Below are 17,782 nucleotides of genomic sequence, written 5' to 3' on the forward strand. Positions count from 1 at the left end.
AGATCTGCATTTGGTTTGGTGCTGTAAACTGGAGTGGGCCCATTTCTCGTTGTGGAATGCGTTGACCTGGAAATGTCTAGGTTAATACAATAAATGAATAAAGAGTGGATACAATCATATTCAGGAGGCATTTCTTAGTCAAACTGGCTGACAGTACTTGTTGTAAAGTACTGTGGGAAACGCTGCTTATTGGCAGTGGCTGGAGGCTAACCAGTACTGTAGCTTCACTGTGTGCTTACTCTGGCTGTTTCTGTCGCCGGAGTTTGGCTAATTATGGTTCTGAGGCTCCACTTCAGTCCTGGACCCTTTCTGGGATCGCTTCCAGTAGGTTTTGAATTTTTTTTTTAAGCGTAATCACCGCATTCGGGCAGTTGAGTTCTACGCTGATGGTGCTTTTCATGTTTGATGTCACAATAGGTGTTTGTGATTTAAAGCCGCGTTTGTCTATCTCTCCTTTATTACTCAGCCACGAGAAGAAACAGGGAATACACGGAGAGAACCGTTTGATGGAAGAAAGGAAAAAGAAGAGACAAGACGAGAAGAAAAAGAAGGAAGCTGCTGCGAAGAAGGTAACACTGCGGCAGCGTCTGCAGGGAAGGGCAGAGAAAGATCAGCCCCCAGCTGACCCCTCCGTGGACCCCACCTCTGTGCTGTGTAATCTGGATGAATGTGAAATGATTTAGCATAACAGTAGACTCTCTGAACAATCTGTTCCAGCAGCTTAATCCGGCAACCCCATTGCTGCAACCCGGGAGCACTCACTTGTTAACACTGACTTTGTGGCCTTACATTTCCATTTTGGAGATCTGTGTCACACACAGAAGTTATTTAAAAGCTTGATTCTTTTTTTTTTTTTTTTACTAATGCTCCGTTTGTTTTGTCTTTTTCAGGCCACTGAACAGAAAACCAAAGGTGAGTTTGTGCTATTTTTTTTTTTTTTTTTTGATTATTATTATTTATTTTTGCTCCCCCTACTGGAATGAGTCCTCCACTGGAGCGTTATGAAATTACGCTTGCACACACTCAGATATTGAGCAAACCTTCTGGGCAAAGAAAGTGCTTTTTGCTTTGTTTGTCTTTATCCAAGTTAGCCTCATTCAGAAGTTTTCATATATAATTCACAGGTGATGAGGGTCTTTAAAAAGTCTTAATGTCTTAAATTCACAAATATAAAATAAATATAGAATACATTTACAAATATTAGGCCTTAGAAGTCATGAAATACTCCTGAATTTTAATAATTGATATGAGATCTTAATTTCAACTTCATTGTTTTGTCGGATTTTATCCATATATTTATTTTTGTTCAAAATGATTCAAGTCCTTCTGCGTCAGTCATCCTTTCTGATGTTAGAAACCCCTAAAGCTACCCCTGAACCGGGTACTTAACTTATACCTACAAATGTTCTGGATGATCCTAATGCACTTCACACCTACCTTCGTACTGACCCGCAGAGAGGAATCCAAGAAAATCCCTGTCAATTCTGGAGGGGGGGCCGGGGGGACGACGACACTGCCCACTGCGCAGTTTGTTAGTTAGGTGGCCTCCTTGATAGATCAAATGTATTGGTCTAGTGTGTGTCCTGTATTGGGGTTTTCATCGGCTGTGAGGTTGAAGCTATGAAGCAACCTATAAACTGTTGCTGCAGTCGGTTGGATGAAGGCGTCATTTGAACCGTGGCAGCCAGGTGGTTTTAACATCCTGATCCAAAATGGAGGTCAGGTGTCAGTAGAAGACTAATAAGGAGCATAGGGACGTTGCAGGTGCTTGTCGGGCCTCCCCATGGGCCGCTGCCTCAAGTCTATGAGCCAAAAGTGCGGAAGAGGAGTCCCACGAGTGAAACATAAGCACCAGAGTGCTGCAAGAAATGGGGGAGAACGATGCAGAAGTGAGGTTGTTGTTGTTTTTTTTTGTTTTTTTTTTTGCCAGAGAGGAAAATTACAAGGAGGAAGGTCCAAGAATGAAGTGCAATAAAGCGAGAGACAAAGCGAACAGTGTGCTGTCATGGTTGGAGCCTTGAAACGGCTCTCTCCCTCGTTGTGTCCGTGCCAAAGCTCCTAATAACCAGAGCAGGGTGTATGGAGAGGGAAGGGCGATCAGCCGGCCCACTTGCTGATCTCCTGAGACGACCAGCAAGTCGAGGTGGGGAAGCAGATGGGAGCGGAGCTTATGTCTTGGAAGGGATAGGCAGGGGCAAATCTCATTAAAGCCCCTCGAAGACGGTGGCAGTATTCACCACTAGGTCAGAAAAAAAAGAGAATGGAATGTGGTGAAGCACATATGATGCATTATTGTCCATTTCAGACAGTTATTTTCTACTGTGTCGAAATCACTGTAAATTAAGATATTATAAAAAAATGTGTATATACACCACGTTCCAAGTTATTATGCAAATTGTAATTTTCTCTGATTTTCCTAAATAGTCGATGCAAAGTTTAATTTAAGTCACTATACTGTTTGGCTATAATTTGAATGTTATTGAACAAACCTGCCAATGATTACAGTATTTTTTTCAAAAATAAAAAACTCAAAATGCACTGTTCCAAATTATTATGCACAGCAGAGTTTCAAAACATTTTATAGGTTGTAAAGAACTGAAAATGGTCATTTGTTGAATGTGCAGCATTAGGAGTCATATTTACTGACATCAAAAGCTATTTCAATCAAAAACATCTTAACAGGCCAAGTTCCATGTCAACATAGGAGCCTTCTTTCATATCACCTTCACTGTTCTTGCCTCCATTGAACTTGTGAGTTTTTGGAGAGTTTCTGCTGGAATTTCTTTGCAGGACGTCAGAACAGCCTCCCAGAGCTGCTGTTTTGATGCCAACTGCCTCCACCCTCATAGATCTTTTGCTGGAGGATGCTCCAAAGGTTCTCAATAGGGTGGAGGTCAGGGGCCACACCATGAGTTTCTCTCCTTTTATGCCCATAGCAGCCAATGACACAGAGGTATTCTTTGCAGCATGAGATGGTGCATTGTCCTGCATGAAGATGGTTTTGCTATGGAAGGCCGGTTCTTCTTTTTGTACCCTGGAAGAAAGTGCTCAGTCACAAACTCTATCTACTTTGTCAAGGTCATATTCACACCTTCAGGGACCCTAAAGGGGCCCACCAGCTCTCGCCCCATGATTCCGGCCCAAAACATGACTCCGCCACCTCCTTGGTGACGTGGCAGCCTTGTTGGGACATGGTGGTCATGCACCAACTGTCCACTACTCCATCCATCTGCACCATCCAGGGTTGCACGGCACTCATCAGTAAACAAGACTGTTTGAAAACGAGTCTTCATGTATTTCTGGGCCCCCTGCAACCCTTTCTGCTTGTGAGCATTGCTTAGGGGGGGCCCAATAGTAGCTTTATGCACATCTGCAAGCCTCTGGAGGATCCTACACCTTGAGGTTGGGTGGACTCCAGAGGCACCAGCAGCTTTAAATACCTGTTTGCTGCCTTGTAACGGCATTTTAGCAGCTGCTCTCTCCATCCTATGAATTTGTGGCAGGAACCTTCCTCATTCTGCCTTTTATCTGCACCAACCCGTCTGTGCTCTGAATCAGCCACAAACCTCTTCACAGTACGATGATCACGCTTAAGTTATTGTGAAATATCTCATGTTTTCATACCTCGTCCAAGGCATTGCACTGTTTGAGGCTTTTCGGCAGCAGAGAGAACCTTTTTCTTTCCCATGTTGCTTGAAACCTGTGGCTGCTTAATAATGTGGAACATCCTTCTTAAGTAGTTTTCCTTTAGTTGGGCTCACCTGGCAAACTAATTATCACAGGTGTCTCAGGTTGATTTCAGTGATCCAAAGAGCCCTGAGACACAATACCATGTATGAGTTCAATTGAAAAACAAAAAATGTAATGTTTAGGACACTTCAATCCAATTTGCATAATAATTTTGAACGCGGTGTATATATACTGTATATATAATATACTGTGTGTGCGCATGCGTGTTTGTGTGTGTGTATTTTTATTGCGCATAGTAGGGATGTTAAGATGTGTGAACTAACAGACTAAATATCGGGTAATTCAAAAATCAAAAATCTTTAATTTTTTATTTATTTTTATATAAAACGTTGGAGTTTCGCTTTCTCTGGATAATTAGGGCGGGTATATCATAGAGATTTATTTTTGTGCCCGCAATGTCAAATGCCTCCTGTCCTGTCCCGTAATGCACGCTCGGTAGTCCGCAGTTACCTGTGTTACATGGTGTTCGGGCATACACCATTTTTTTAAGCAGAAATAAAACCACCAAACAGCCTCCATGCACTTAATAAATAGAAAAAAATAACTTTTATATCAATGCACGGTTTTTATTTAAGCCATTAAGTGTGATATTCCAAAAATAACACTGCTTCTACTGGCTCCGGCACCGGAGTTTTGCACAGCAGAGTCTACAGATATCAAGCGTCATCAACGCGAAAATGTCCAGCGTTCCACCGGTGTTGTCATGAGTTTATTAACCCGTGGGAAAAATGTCTCACCGTGGCATCCATAATACTCGCACATCGCACGTAGGAGTTCATTTCAGACTCCGCTTTGTCATCATCTCACTATGTCAGACTGCCATCACGTGTGGGCAGACCACGCAGTTCTCTAACGTTTTTATCGCTGAATATCTAATTAATCGTGATTGGTTTATTTATTTTTGCCTCCATTCGCAAATGCACGAGAAGAAGTGCATTGTTGATTCAGCAGAATAGTTTCATTTTCAAGTCGCATTAAAACAACTCATTCAATTATTTCGATAATAACAGGCGATTGCTGCGTGTGTTACAAAGCTGTCGAATAAATGTTGGTGTCGGCTAAAGGCCGAGCCCGAAACATGGTCAAGAAAGAATTTCGAACATCCGTCTCCGCTGCGCGCTGTGGTGCTGAAAAAACGCAACGCAGACACGCTGCTGTGCTGAGTAAGTGTGGAAAAAGCAGAATTGCGGGTGGACCCCAGAGAGGGCCGTACCGTTACGCTGAGCATCACGCTCTGCGGTGGAGCCACCAGGCGGGCGGTCCACATCTCCGATCGCAGCGGTCTTTTTTCCAAGCAAAGCGAATGAAAATAGTGTGTTTTTTTGTCTATTTATTTCTTTTACTGTGTTTTCTAATTGAATGAAACAAAAAAGCCCCGTGAGAAACCACAAAAACAACTAATAGGTGAATGCCTCCGACACGTCGACTAAATCACAACACTGTCGTTAACACCCTTGTGCATAGACAATATCCGATATGATACATTTTTGCTCGCTTTGAGAGCATTGTACGATTATAAATAAATGCCTTTGAGTGGTAAATACTGTCCACTTTTATTTGTTGTGGTACGTAGTGCGTACTACTATGAATTTGCTATATCCCCGCAGACCACCTTTTGGAGGGAATCTAATGAGCCCCTCGCAGCTCCCTGTGCCAGTGAACATGATCTGGGTTAGCTTTGCTTGCACGCTCCCCATCGCACTCATCCACTTTGTGTTGGTACAGTGCATTCGTAAATTGACCTATTTATCCCTCTTTCTCTCCCCCACCTTCAAAGTAGGCCGCAATGTGCGGAATTATTTTCTCAGCTCCACTCAACAGCCTGTTTTGTTTTTCTTGTTATTTTGTTTTTTTTACTATTTTCATCTGCTCCTCGACGTATGACCTGATTTGACTGCGACGGTTGGCCCTATCAGATGTCACATTTGACATTTTCTACCTTCCTGCGGTGTTTTGAAATGCAGCAATTGTGCATTCTGCCGTGCTCGTGTCCCTAATAGTCTCGTTAGCATTCGAGCACAAGATGTTCCACCCACTGGCCTGCGAAAATGGTGCTGTGTTGACTGGGAGCTAATGAGGAGAACAGGGCAAGTGCGGAGGCTCAGGTAATCCCTGGTCCATGGAGAGAGAGCGCCAGGGCAAGCCAGAGTGCGAGTGTAACACTACACCACCTGCTGTTCATATTCTCTGAACGAATCTGAAAAATAGTTCCCTGAAAATTGTAAATACTGGAACCATGACACACCCCTTTACTGATGTGTTCATGACGTCGAACCAGTAAAAAAAAATGCATTTCTCCTGCCAATGGGAAAGGTCAACCCGCTAATTTTGGTCCAGGACTTAAAGGATCTGCTGCCAACGTCTTGGTGCCAGATACCACAGGACACCTTCAGAGTCTGGTGGAGTCCATGCCTCCACGGGGGGGCTACACGATATTAGGCAAGCCGTTTTAATCTTGTGGTGGATCGGTGTATTTATTTTATATAATAATGATAACAGGAATTCATCAGCATCCGTCGGGCCGAGTGAACAAAGTTCTCATTATTTTGGTGTGTGAAAGTTTGTAGAGTATGTGAGAAGTAAAGAGAGCCGTGTGAAAGAGTTTGTGCTCCAGTTTCCTGTTTGTTCGGTGCAGCCGAGGGGCCTCTGAAGGAAGTTTCCATTCCTACCATGATCTCTGCACGTGCACAAACGTTCACACACACCTTGACACTTTCCCCTTTGTGACATACATTCCTCCTTTGATAATGCAAACGTTGTGCGGCGCTTTGAACTGCAGTTTTTCCGGTGCATGACCGGCCTTCGGGCTGAAGATCACTGCTTCTCAACCGCAGGAGCCACTTTTGACCTTCGTTAAGTCACTACTCAAAGATAATGTAAAAATTAAAAAAAATGAGCCATTCTAAAATATTCTGCAGAAACAATGCAGTAGTGCACAATGCTTTGTGCACTGTTAAAAATAAAATAAATACAATTGCCATAAAATTGCAAAATGAAGCCTTTCATTTCAATAAAAAAAAGTGCGGTAAGGGCTGAAAACGCCGATTGAATCTGTTGCGTCTATTTTCCTGAATACTGTTTTATCACTAATGACACGAGGCCTTGTGATAACATCAGGAAACGGCTAAACCTGCTTTGCTTTGCCTGCGGTCCACTCGAAATGGAAGCATGACCCAGTTTTGGTATCGGGACCCATCAGTTGAGAACCACTGCTGTAGATGCATGGCTTTAAAGTCTGAAAGGCAACAGAAAGGAAAGTCCAGGGGCAGTTGTTAGACACATCTCACCAGTTCCAGCCATGTAGTTGTGTAGAGAGACATGGCCATCTCTTCCATCGTCACTCCGGCGGGCTCGTCCCCAAGCCTGTGCCGCTGTGTCGCTACTTCCTTCTGAAACGGATTAGTTTGCAGTTCCACATCGCTATAATTACGCCCCCCTCTCTCTGCGTTCGGGAGTGGTAATTTGCCGCGCAGTCAGGAGGGAATTCAGATCACCCCGTCACTGTCACCACGTCTCTTCCCAGCCTCACGCGGGGATGCTCATGAAGCCACATCTTGAAACACGTGTGTGGAGTAATGTTTGAGGATGGTGTGTTTTCATTGTACTTTAATTGGCCCATATGATCCTGACATCACCTCTTGCGCTTGTCGAGCCGCTTTCTGGAATCATCACAAATTGCACTTGAAGAAAGAAGTGAGTTTTAGACTAAAGTTAAATAACCGGTTCAGCATTGTGACCTGAGGCAGGGGTGGAGAACGCTGCGGGCCCAGTACAACCCTCCGGTCAACATCACCCAGCCCGATGGCTTTTTCCTAGATCTGATATTGACTGTGCTTTTTAAACAAAACTGTTTTAACTTTATTTAAACCTTAACGAAATGTGTGTTCTCCTGGGGGAGCTCGTGTGCCATGAGCATTTCCTCCAGCGGGTGATGGAGTTGTGTTTTTCTTACTCCCAATGCATAAAAGAGAGGTTGGCGCATGTGGTCAAGGTGGCACCAGGCAGTCACTCTTCCCCCGCAGGAACGCAGTTACGTGTCAAGGAGTCCGATTTGGGTTGAGCTTGTGTCTCTGTGTGTTTGAGGTGGCAGTCCCATGGCAGTATGATGGATGGAGTGAGTGAGGAGGTCCATTAGGTGGAAAAACATTCCTGGATTGGGCCTTACCAATAGAACCGCTTGTCAGTGTGTGAAAGGGCCTTATGTTTGTAAAAATAAATAATAAATAAATGAAAAATGTTTGTTGTTGTTTTAAACAACTTTAATTATTCTGGATTTTCATTTGATTTTTCTGAATTTCAAATACATGTAGGATGTCTTCTTTCAAGTGCCTTTCCTGGCCATCAATGTTAAAAAAAACGGTGAATGAAAAGAATTCGCCAATACATTTTTTTATGATTTTACATTTTACATTAAATCATCAAGGCACATGACTTTTGAGAAAAGAAGTGCATTAATACCGAGCATTGAGTCACCAATATTAATGTTTGGGTGCACTTTACCGCCCTCGCACATGCGGTTGCATGTTGTTCACACGTAATTTGCATAATTATTTCTGGGACGCTTACAGCTGTCGGTCCAAAAGGCTGCCCTAACTGTCCCCAGCCCCAAAGCCCGTGTAGGAGAGCCTCCTCCCGATCCCCGACCTGTACAACCTTTCATTGTGCAGTCGTATTGTAGTTTTCCAAAGATAATTTGTGTGTGTGCACGTGGCTCCACGTTAAATGTGACGACACCAGAGAGAGCTCTTCTTAACTACAGCGTTGTATTTAATCAGTCCTAATTAATCCCTGTTATCTTCTCTCTCCCTTCTGAGACCCGCTCTTCACATGGTGGAGCCCAGAGAAGGGGGAGCTAGACATCTTTATACGCCTCTTTGTATTAGGGCTGAACGATTTATCGAATTCAAGCCAACATCGCAATTTAATAGAACGCAAATTTTCAAATCGCGATTGGGTGTGATTATTAAGAAAAAAAAAATAATGTTTTTTTTTTTTTTTTACACAATCAAAGCTTTGAGCCTCTGCGGCGGCGACGGGCGTGTCAGCGATGGGCTGGGCTGCTGGCGATCGGCGCCAGAACAGCGTGTTTTTATTTTCAACCTTTCATTATGGAAAGAAACACGCGCGTGTCGAATGTTACCGTGCGTTATGGAGACAGTTTCTTCGTGACACTCTTCCGCCTAATTGAACGATTGTTTTGGAGTCCGGACGGAGTCTCCCCCAGAACAGAACCTTTTTGGAATTTATCGAGCATGAAGCTGTCGCTGAGCGCTCGGACAAGCTCATTCACTTGCGAGCACAGAGAGGATGTATGTGGACGGGTGCACGCAACATTTTTATCAAAAGTAATAAATACATTTGTGTTAAATGGAATTTTTTCAGATTCTAGCAGTTACAAAGCTTGAACTTCAACCAATCCGTCAACATTCTACTGTGATTGAAGGTTTATCGTTTTACAATTCAATAGTTAAAGATATGTTCTCATCGTCACACTTGGGGCGTGGCCGACAAGAGCAGTTTATATGTTGACTGTATCCAGTGGGGGTCATAATGTAGAAGGGTTTATTGTTTGTGTTCAGTGAATAATACAGAAGATAAGGAACTTAAAATACACAATTTGCATATTAAATTGCAATCGCAATATTGGTCTAAATAATCGTAATTAGGTTATTTTCCTAAATTGTTCAGCCCTACTTTTTATGTGACTGATTGGTACAGTCCAGCATCCACATAATCACCTTTACCACTGCTTCCCTGTTCCTGATCCAAATTTCCCCGGTGGGGATGTCCCTCACTAAAGTGGCGATCCACAAGATCATCTGCGTCGGTGGATTACACTGCAGGTCACGGGACACAGCATGTTTTGTTTTTTTTTGTTTTTGTTTTTTCTCCAGCATCTGTATTTGCCCATGTCTTTACTTTAAGACGGTCACTTTCTTCTGTTCAAACTTTATGATTTCATGTTTCTTGGTCACTCCAGCTGGTGGGATTATTTTTTCTGTTCATTTTTTTTGTGAATGTTCCTCCATATCGACGGTTTACTGACCACAAGTAGCTATGCTGTGTGAGCAAATTCACTGTGGCCCGTGGCGGACCCTGCCACCAACCACGGAAACGGCGTATAGAAGAGCACATGCATAACGCTATTACATTTATACATACTGTACATTATACTTTTCTTATAAAGTGTCAGCTAAAAAAAAATAAACACAAAATAATCTCACCATATTTTCTCATCTGTAACACTCAAGCTGGAAGTAAAGTGTTTATAGGCCAAAACTAATCAGCCATGTTGCCACTAGCAGAACGGGCCGCACAAAGAGTTGAGTTTGGGATTGGTCACGGATGATATTAAACAGACGAGTCTGAACAAACATCCCGGACGGTTGCCTGCGTCGCAGCCTTCGCCGGCAGTCGTCTTTGCATCTCTCGTTTTTTCTTCAAGTCCCTAATCATATGTAATATGTAAGTGCTCCGCTCGGGGTTCATGATGGGGCTGATTAAAAGCTCAGCTGCGGTAAGCCTGTAATCGCTCGCCAGCAGATGTATGTACGCGTGTGCCCGTGGGAGACTCATCTCCACCAGTGGAATGCACAATTTGCGTGTCGCTCGCCCTGAAAATACTCGGTACTTTGACTCGGTGGGGTACGTCTGTCTCAGCAGCATGAGGCCCTGTTTCTATCCTCTCACCTGAGAGAGCGCACTCCCCCCGCGCCTCAACCCACCTCCAGCCCCCCACCCCCCGTGTATCTGAGCAGCGTGGCCAGCGTGCTGTCATCGTCTTTAACAGAAAATTAGGAGCTCCTTTTTCAAAGTGGAGAGATGGATCTCTCCCCCGGCGTGCGGCGCACACGGCCCCGAGGCCGCAGTTTGATGTGCATCTTTGATGAACGTGGAAGCCTCCCGGGCACTTATATCTGAGGACAGTATATTCTTCCAAATGGGCTGTCGTTTCGAGAGGAAGGGAGCGTTTGTTTTTTAGTTTTTTTTTTTTCTTTTTTCTTCTTTTGTTTATTTTTCATCTCACCCTCTTAGCTTCAAAGCTCGGCGCCGTGAGATTTTGGCTCCGCGCGAGGTCCCCCGGGCGTTTGCCGGGTTTCTCGTGTTGTTTGCTTGTTGATTTTGCTTTTGTTCGATCCATGTCAAATGAAAGGAACTACATAGTGTCTTCTGTTTGATTTGCAGCCACTTTGCATAATGGCGGAGCCGGTGGATGTGGTAACGACTGAATGAACATCGCAAATATCAAGCCAGCACGACAAGTTGAGGGGCTTGTTTGTTTCCAGTGACATACTCTATCACAGCCAAGTGCTTCTCATTCACTCTTGCTTTACACATTTCTTTACCCTCCACCCACCTTCTGTTTATTTAATTGGTTATTTTTACAGGGACCATGCACATTTTTTTAAAGTGATTGCACCAGAGTAACTTGAAACTTAGAGCTGATTTGCATCTGCACGTTCCTGTATCCTGTTGTTCCTTATTTAGTTTATTTTTTTTAACGAATCAACAAGAAGGATACAATGAAATTGATAGATGATTCCCAGTGTTTCTCATCACGCTCGGACACACTTTGGCATTTCACCATCGCAGTCATGAGGGCACTTAAGGCGTCCCAATTCCAAGTGCAACTTCAATGACGTTTTCAAGGAAATTTCTATCAAACAAAACAAACAAACAGTCCGGCGCTTGGTCGCCGATGGCTGGCGAGCGGCGTTGCTGCTAAATGTAAGAGGATTTCATCCCAAGCTTGTTAGAAAGGGCGCAGAGACTCACACACACACACACACACACACACACACACACACTCACACACACACACACACAGACCGATCCCCCAGGCGCTTGCTCCCCCCTCTCCTGCCTCCTGCTCCTCTCGCTCTCCCTCCTCCTCTCTCTCTCTGTCGCGTTGGTTCTGCGGCCCCGCTGTGATTGGCTGAGGGACCGTCTGGAAAGACCTTCCTTCCTTCCCCTCCCCCCAAAGCTTCCAGAACAATCGACATCACATGCTCTCCCATACACACAGCCCCCCCCCCCCCCCCCCCCCCGCGTTCCATTACAAAAAGCTGCCGTTATTATTGTTAAGTTGAGCGCCCGGGCCTTGAAATCCTCTCGTATTTTTAGACAGGATCACCTTCTTTGGCATCTGGAGGGCACACCGTGTCCGGGGCGCGGCGGGTGGGATGGAGGAGGGTTGCGGGGGGCGGGTCGTGACGGAGAGCGGGAAACGGAGAGAAAATGGAGGAGTGGAGGCAAATTCTCAGCCCTCCGCCGGACCGATAAGCCAACAGACACGCGGCGGCGCAGGCTTCTGGTTGTTTAAGCCTGACCCTGCATCCCCTCCGCCGCCCCACCGCCCCCCGGGAGGAAGAAAGGAAACAGAAATGACTTTAAGGTGCACGAACAAGTCTGCGTCTGGATGAGCGAGGGACTGTATGTTCCACGACACCATCCTATCCACTCCCTCCTTAGCGTGGGCCTCTGCATTACATAACTCTGTGTGTGTGTGTGTGTGTGTGTGTGTGTGTGTGTGTGTGTGTGTGTGTGTGTGTGTGTGTGTGTGTGTGTGTGTGTGTGTGTGTGTGTGCGCGTGTGTTTGACGCTCCGCTGCATACGCTTGTGACGGCGGCCAATGGGAAGGCGGCGCTCTTAAAACTCATAAGGCCAAACTGTGTTTTTCTTTTCCTCCTCTCTTTTCGTTTACGGGATTCACTGAAGGATCTCACATTGCACTGTTGCTAATTTGGCCTTCATTCATTTTGTGCCATCAGCTGATGTTTTGTGGGTTTTGTCTTCTCTGTGTATGTAGGTTACGCTTGTTTTTGTTTTTGCTTTGTGTTTACTTTCCGGTCTGCCACATGCTTGGTCGGTTATGTAAGGCAGACCATTACCCGATTTGCTTCATGTCCCGCGTTTGCGTCCGTTGCCCGTGGTGGCATTGTGGCCCCGAGCGACTTAGTCATGACCTTTGACCTCCGACACAATCCGCCCCAAATGTAGTAGGCTGCCTGTTTTACTTGCCAATAATTCAACGTTTTGCAGTTTTATCTCTCTGTAGATGGAACGACGATCATGGTCACCATTTTGACATTTTAGCTGGAGATTATTTGTCATACAAGTAATTAGGCTCTTGTTAGCGGAGCCTGACCAATACATTATTAGATGTTTTTGGGGACATCTGGATCGGCAGTTGTGCAGCTGATCTGTCCCCATTTTTAAATGGTGTAATATACAAGAAAAGACACGTCCGTGGTGTGCATGTGAAGCCCTGTTACCAGCCTGTCACGAACCCTGGTAACAGTCAAAACGGCTCGGGCACTGTCCTTGGTCTACTGTTGTTTTTTCTTTCCCTAGCCGCATGGGAAGCATGACACTTGGGCCGACACGCCCCTTTTTCGGCACGTCGGTGACGTTGAACCTGACGCCGTAGAAAACAGCTTATGGTTCCCGAGCTGCCAGACTGCGAAAATAGCAGTTAACGTAAAAAAAAGTTCAGTTCATGTGTGTATTTTATATTTATTTGTTTGTTTGTTTATTGTATAATTAAAGTTTAAAATGTTCTCTTCATATATTGGAGTTTAATATGTTCTTCTTTCGGCTGCTCCCGTATATATATTTAATTTGGTATAATCTTTTAAATTTTTTATCTATCTAAATGTTCTTTGTGTGTTTATTTTTATTTATTTGTTTGCTTATAAGTTAAATGTTCTCAAATATAAAAACTTTAATAAAATATAAGTTTGCGCGGTTTTTTTTTGGGCAAAATATCGGTCAAAACATTGGTAATCGGTGGTCTAGGGCTCTCAAAAATCAGGATTGGCATCGGACCCACAAATTTGCCATGGGCCGGGCTACGGTCTACTTGTTATGCCTCTATGATAGGATAAAGCTTTAATAATACACAGACACCTTGGGAAGAAAAGCCTTGAATATTGGAACATAAAAATACGGGCAGACTGTTAGTTTGCCTCAACCGAGCTAATGGAAAAATTTTATTTATTGCAGCATTTGGCTCAATACTGGAAGTATATGATTGGAGTCTTAACGATTATTTTAAAAAATGAAATAAAAAAGTGATTACCTCAAATAAGTTATTGTGCTTTAATTCTAGGTAGGAGTTGTTTAGCCTGCTGGGAATTAAAAACGCACTGTTTTGTTTGAAAGGGAAATAAGGCTCTACCCGACAGGTATTTTCTCTCGTTGCATTGGAAATATCTTTGAAAAGTGTCTCATGCAAGTCTCTCCTTTTAGCTAAAAAAAAAAAAGCTCTTTCTGCCCAATACACACCCAGGAAGGAAAAGAAGATTTGAGCCGATTGGTTTATTCCGAGTCACAGTTGCATGACATAATGGTGAGACAGGTTCTGTTGTCCTGCCTGCATCAAGCAGTGTCGCAATGGCTTTATTTTGGGGTTTTTTATGTTGAAAATAAGTTTTTAGTTTTCATGGCAGAATTTATGAGCACAATATATTATTATTTCATTGGTTTTATTGGATATCCCCATTCTTAATATCTGAGAAGTTCCCTGCACAGTTTGCCCATGTTGCGCTGCCCTTGTGGACAGTCTCAGTACAGTTGCCCTGATGGTCATTATGGCCACAACAATGCGAGAGGGATGTTTTCTGAGTCTGAACCTCCTCCGCGCTCATCCTGTGGCCAGTCCCGACGGCAGCTCTTTGACTCACAGACGTGTACTTCTTGGCCATCTTAATGGGTGAGGTTTTATGACAGTAGCACCCTGGGATTATTTCAGGGTCAGTGTCTCTGAGGAGTAGCCCGGCGTATACACTGACCACCAGCTCCACAAAGAGGTCTCCAGGGCCAGGGTATAGACTGAGACTTGAGTTTCTTCGTAGACGTCCACTCATTTCCTTCTCTGAATACAACTTTCGCCTGCAAAACGTTTGTATGGCTTTATAAAAAGAAGCAGATTTCAGGAAATTATCCACCCCGTGCGGTTTAAGAAAACCCTGATTTTGTATCATCATTTGATGCGGCGCGGAGCCTCCGTCGCATCATGGAAATGCTGAGTTGCCGTGTTTTATGGGCCCGGTCGCGTGGTCTCCTCCAACAGGCCCAACCGACTACAATAAAAAGACCGACAACCACAGCTATTCTGACTAAAATGTCAGTGCTACACCGGACTAGAAGGGTTGTTCTTGTTTTGCTGCGCGGCACAGACGTCCTCTGCTGACAAAGTAACTACCCAATATTTCACTATTCTGTGACCATATTTCCCAAAGATGGCGTCCAACCGAGTAGGGCTGGGCGATATATCGTCATAATATCGATATTGTGACATGAGACCTGAAGGTCCTTTGCGATTTTGGTTCTCGTAATCTGCTGATGTAGTTAAATGTTGTTTAAGGATGTTACGTTTTCTGAATATCAAAGACTGTTCTAATGCCTCTGATATTATGACATGCGGGGTCAATATCCTTGATAGAAATGATCATTTCTAAAGTTTTTCTTGTGTATAAATATATTATGAAAGCCCAGAGGTAAATGTCAGAAAAATATTGTCATGTTAGATTTAGTTACTATGGTCCACCCCTGCTACCTGGGAAGTATCCTAATGAGCAACCAGACCGGGTGTGTAACTCTTCCAGTCTGCTCCACCTTATCCTCGACCCCTGCTCCTCCACCCTTTCCTTCACACTCTCCTCACCTTGCCATTATCTCCTCCTCCACAGTGCCAGACTCTGCTAAGCCCGGCCCCGCCCCTCCTCCTCTCCCCGCCAGCCCCAGTGCGGTCCCGCCCGCGCCCCCCAGCAGCGGCGATGGCAAGCGCGCCCCGCCGCCGGCCACACAGCCCCCCCAGCAGCAGCAGCAGCAGCAGCAGCGCTACCCAGCCAGAGAGGTGCCCCCTCGCTTCCGCCAGCACGAGCACAAGCAGCTGCTGAAGAGGGGCCAGCCTCTGCCTCCCGGCGCCGCCCTGCCCATCACCTCCACGGGGCGCCCCGCCGCCACCGTACACTCCGCTTCCTCTGCAGCCAGCCTCAACACAGGTCAGCCACGACGCCCTGTCGGGTGTACCGGCCAGATCTGGCTTTCTCTTGGGGGCGGATATATATATATATATATATATATATATATATAAACACCATCGGTCATTTGTGGCATGGCAAAGGTACAAATGTATAGGAAGGCTTACATCCCTGAAATCGGCCCCTTTCCTCACACTGGTGTGATCATTAAGTCAAATATCCCCACACTCAGTTGTTCATGCACGGCGAGGCCCCGCTGCTCACCTCCCAGCTGGCTTACTTTTGCAGCCAACAGCAGTTGAATCGAAACTCCTCCTAAAGGCGTCGGCATGTTTCTCGCATTCTCACAAGGCTGCAGCGCCTCCCTGGAGAGAGCGTAGCGAGCTGTGAGTTTAAACAGTCTGGTGCCACTGCGGAGCTTTATCTGTCTGTCTGTCTGTCTGTCTGTGCTGTTTGTTTTCACTCTCCTCTACCTGGCTGGGAATTGGGGGGCAGAGAGAGGGGGAACAGAGGGGTTGAGGGACAGAGTAAACACAGCTGGCTCTTCCCAAGTCTCGTTGCTGTTAGCCTAGCCGCTAGCCTGCTTCGGTTGAGCTCAGCTTGAGTGAGCCAAGGCCTTGTTTGTTTCCGAGCGACGCTGGCAAGGTGCTAATCTCGGATGCGAAGATATTCTCTGTAGTTGAATCACAATGATTACAAGTCAATTCGGGCCATTTGGCACTCATACATTGTTTTTGGAGGGAGAACAAAGTTTTTTGTTTTTTTTTTGTTTTTTTTCCTCCGTACTTATTATAATCTCTTCTTCATCTTCTTGGCTCTGGCTTTTTAATGTGCCTCGGAGCTCTGCTGACCAGAGCTATTTCTCTGCACGGGGAGGAGGAGCCATGCAGAGCTCCAGCTACTTGGCCGGCTAGCCGAGTGGGCCTGACTTGGAACAGATAGCGAGGGCTGGAGGCAGCCGGAGTGGCAGAGGTCCAGTGTTGTGGGCTGAAGTGACTCATGACTTACGGTAAAAGATGATCCACTGCTCCGCCCTTTCACCAGCAAGCTCTTCTCCGATTGGCTGTCTTTTTGGGATGCCTGAATCCACAGGACAGTAAATCAGATGCATGACAAGTAGACTCGAGTGGACCCAGCCCAAATACAATTGCAAAAGACTTGCATAATATCATGATGGTATCTCAGGAGGTAGAGCTGGTGGTCTAGTGATCTAAAGGTTGCTGGTTGGATCCCAGGCTCCTCCTGCTAGCATGCTGTAGTGTCCTTGAGCAAGACACTTAACCCCTAATTGCTCCTGATGGCTGCGTCCGTCGGTGATTGAACAATTGTAAGTCGCTTTGGATAAAAGCGTCTGCTAAATGTAATGTAATGTAATCATAACACAGGAGCAAAATGTTATATTGCATATTATGTGTGTGTATGAATATTGTAGTTACGCATGATGCCATGTGGTGTACATAAATTATTTACATGTGACTGCTACCATACCCATGTTTCTATGGAAACCATGTGAGCAAGGCCTTCACAGGTGAAGCGGTGTGTTTTGGCAGGGAATGGGGAATCATTTCTATCACTTTGGTAATTCTAGTTAATTGGAGTGAAGAAAAAAAAAATAGTGTTACTGTAAAATAATGTCCATGTGATTTAAGTTGGCAAGAGCGAAGGAAGGCGTTGTAAAAAGTCGTGTTGCTATAAAATCGCGCTAATGTCTTCATTTGAATGCCTGTGTCCAGGGCAGCACACCGGTTGCCCGGTCACATCTGGGTCTCTCGTGCTGTGAGAACACGTAACCTCGTAGCGTGTGCTGATTTCGAGCTGGTTGCGTGTTTACTTGAAAGGTACAGATATTTCCTGCTCTGGCACAGTGCGGCTCCTTCCCCGATCACATGCCATTCGGTGCGTCCGTCAAACACAGAGAACTTCTGACGTTGCTGATGGAATTGATTTTGAATCGAGAGATGACCCTTTGTATTGAAATCGACTTGTGGGACTGTGCCCAAAACACAGCCCTACAGTATATACACTCAGGGGTCACCCTTATTACG

General features: G+C 45.1%; 1 protein-coding gene across 1 annotated transcript in view; it reads left to right on the forward strand.

Annotated features, from left to right (window-relative positions):
• The first annotated feature begins 475 nt into the window (after positions 1–475).
• tnrc6c1 (trinucleotide repeat containing adaptor 6C1) overlaps positions 476–17,782 on the forward strand; it is a 46,561-nt gene continuing 29,254 nt past the window's right edge. The window contains exons 1-3 of the mRNA XM_080010143.1: positions 476–569; positions 891–912; positions 15,444–15,758. Of these exons, the coding sequence (XP_079866269.1) occupies positions 507–569; positions 891–912; positions 15,444–15,758 (400 nt within the window). The 5' untranslated portion in view covers positions 476–506. The remainder of the gene's footprint in view (positions 570–890; positions 913–15,443; positions 15,759–17,782) is intronic.

Source organism: Zeus faber (assembly GCF_960531495.2).
Source record: "Zeus faber genome assembly, chromosome: 11".
NCBI classification, from domain to species: domain Eukaryota; kingdom Metazoa; phylum Chordata; class Actinopteri; order Zeiformes; family Zeidae; genus Zeus; species Zeus faber.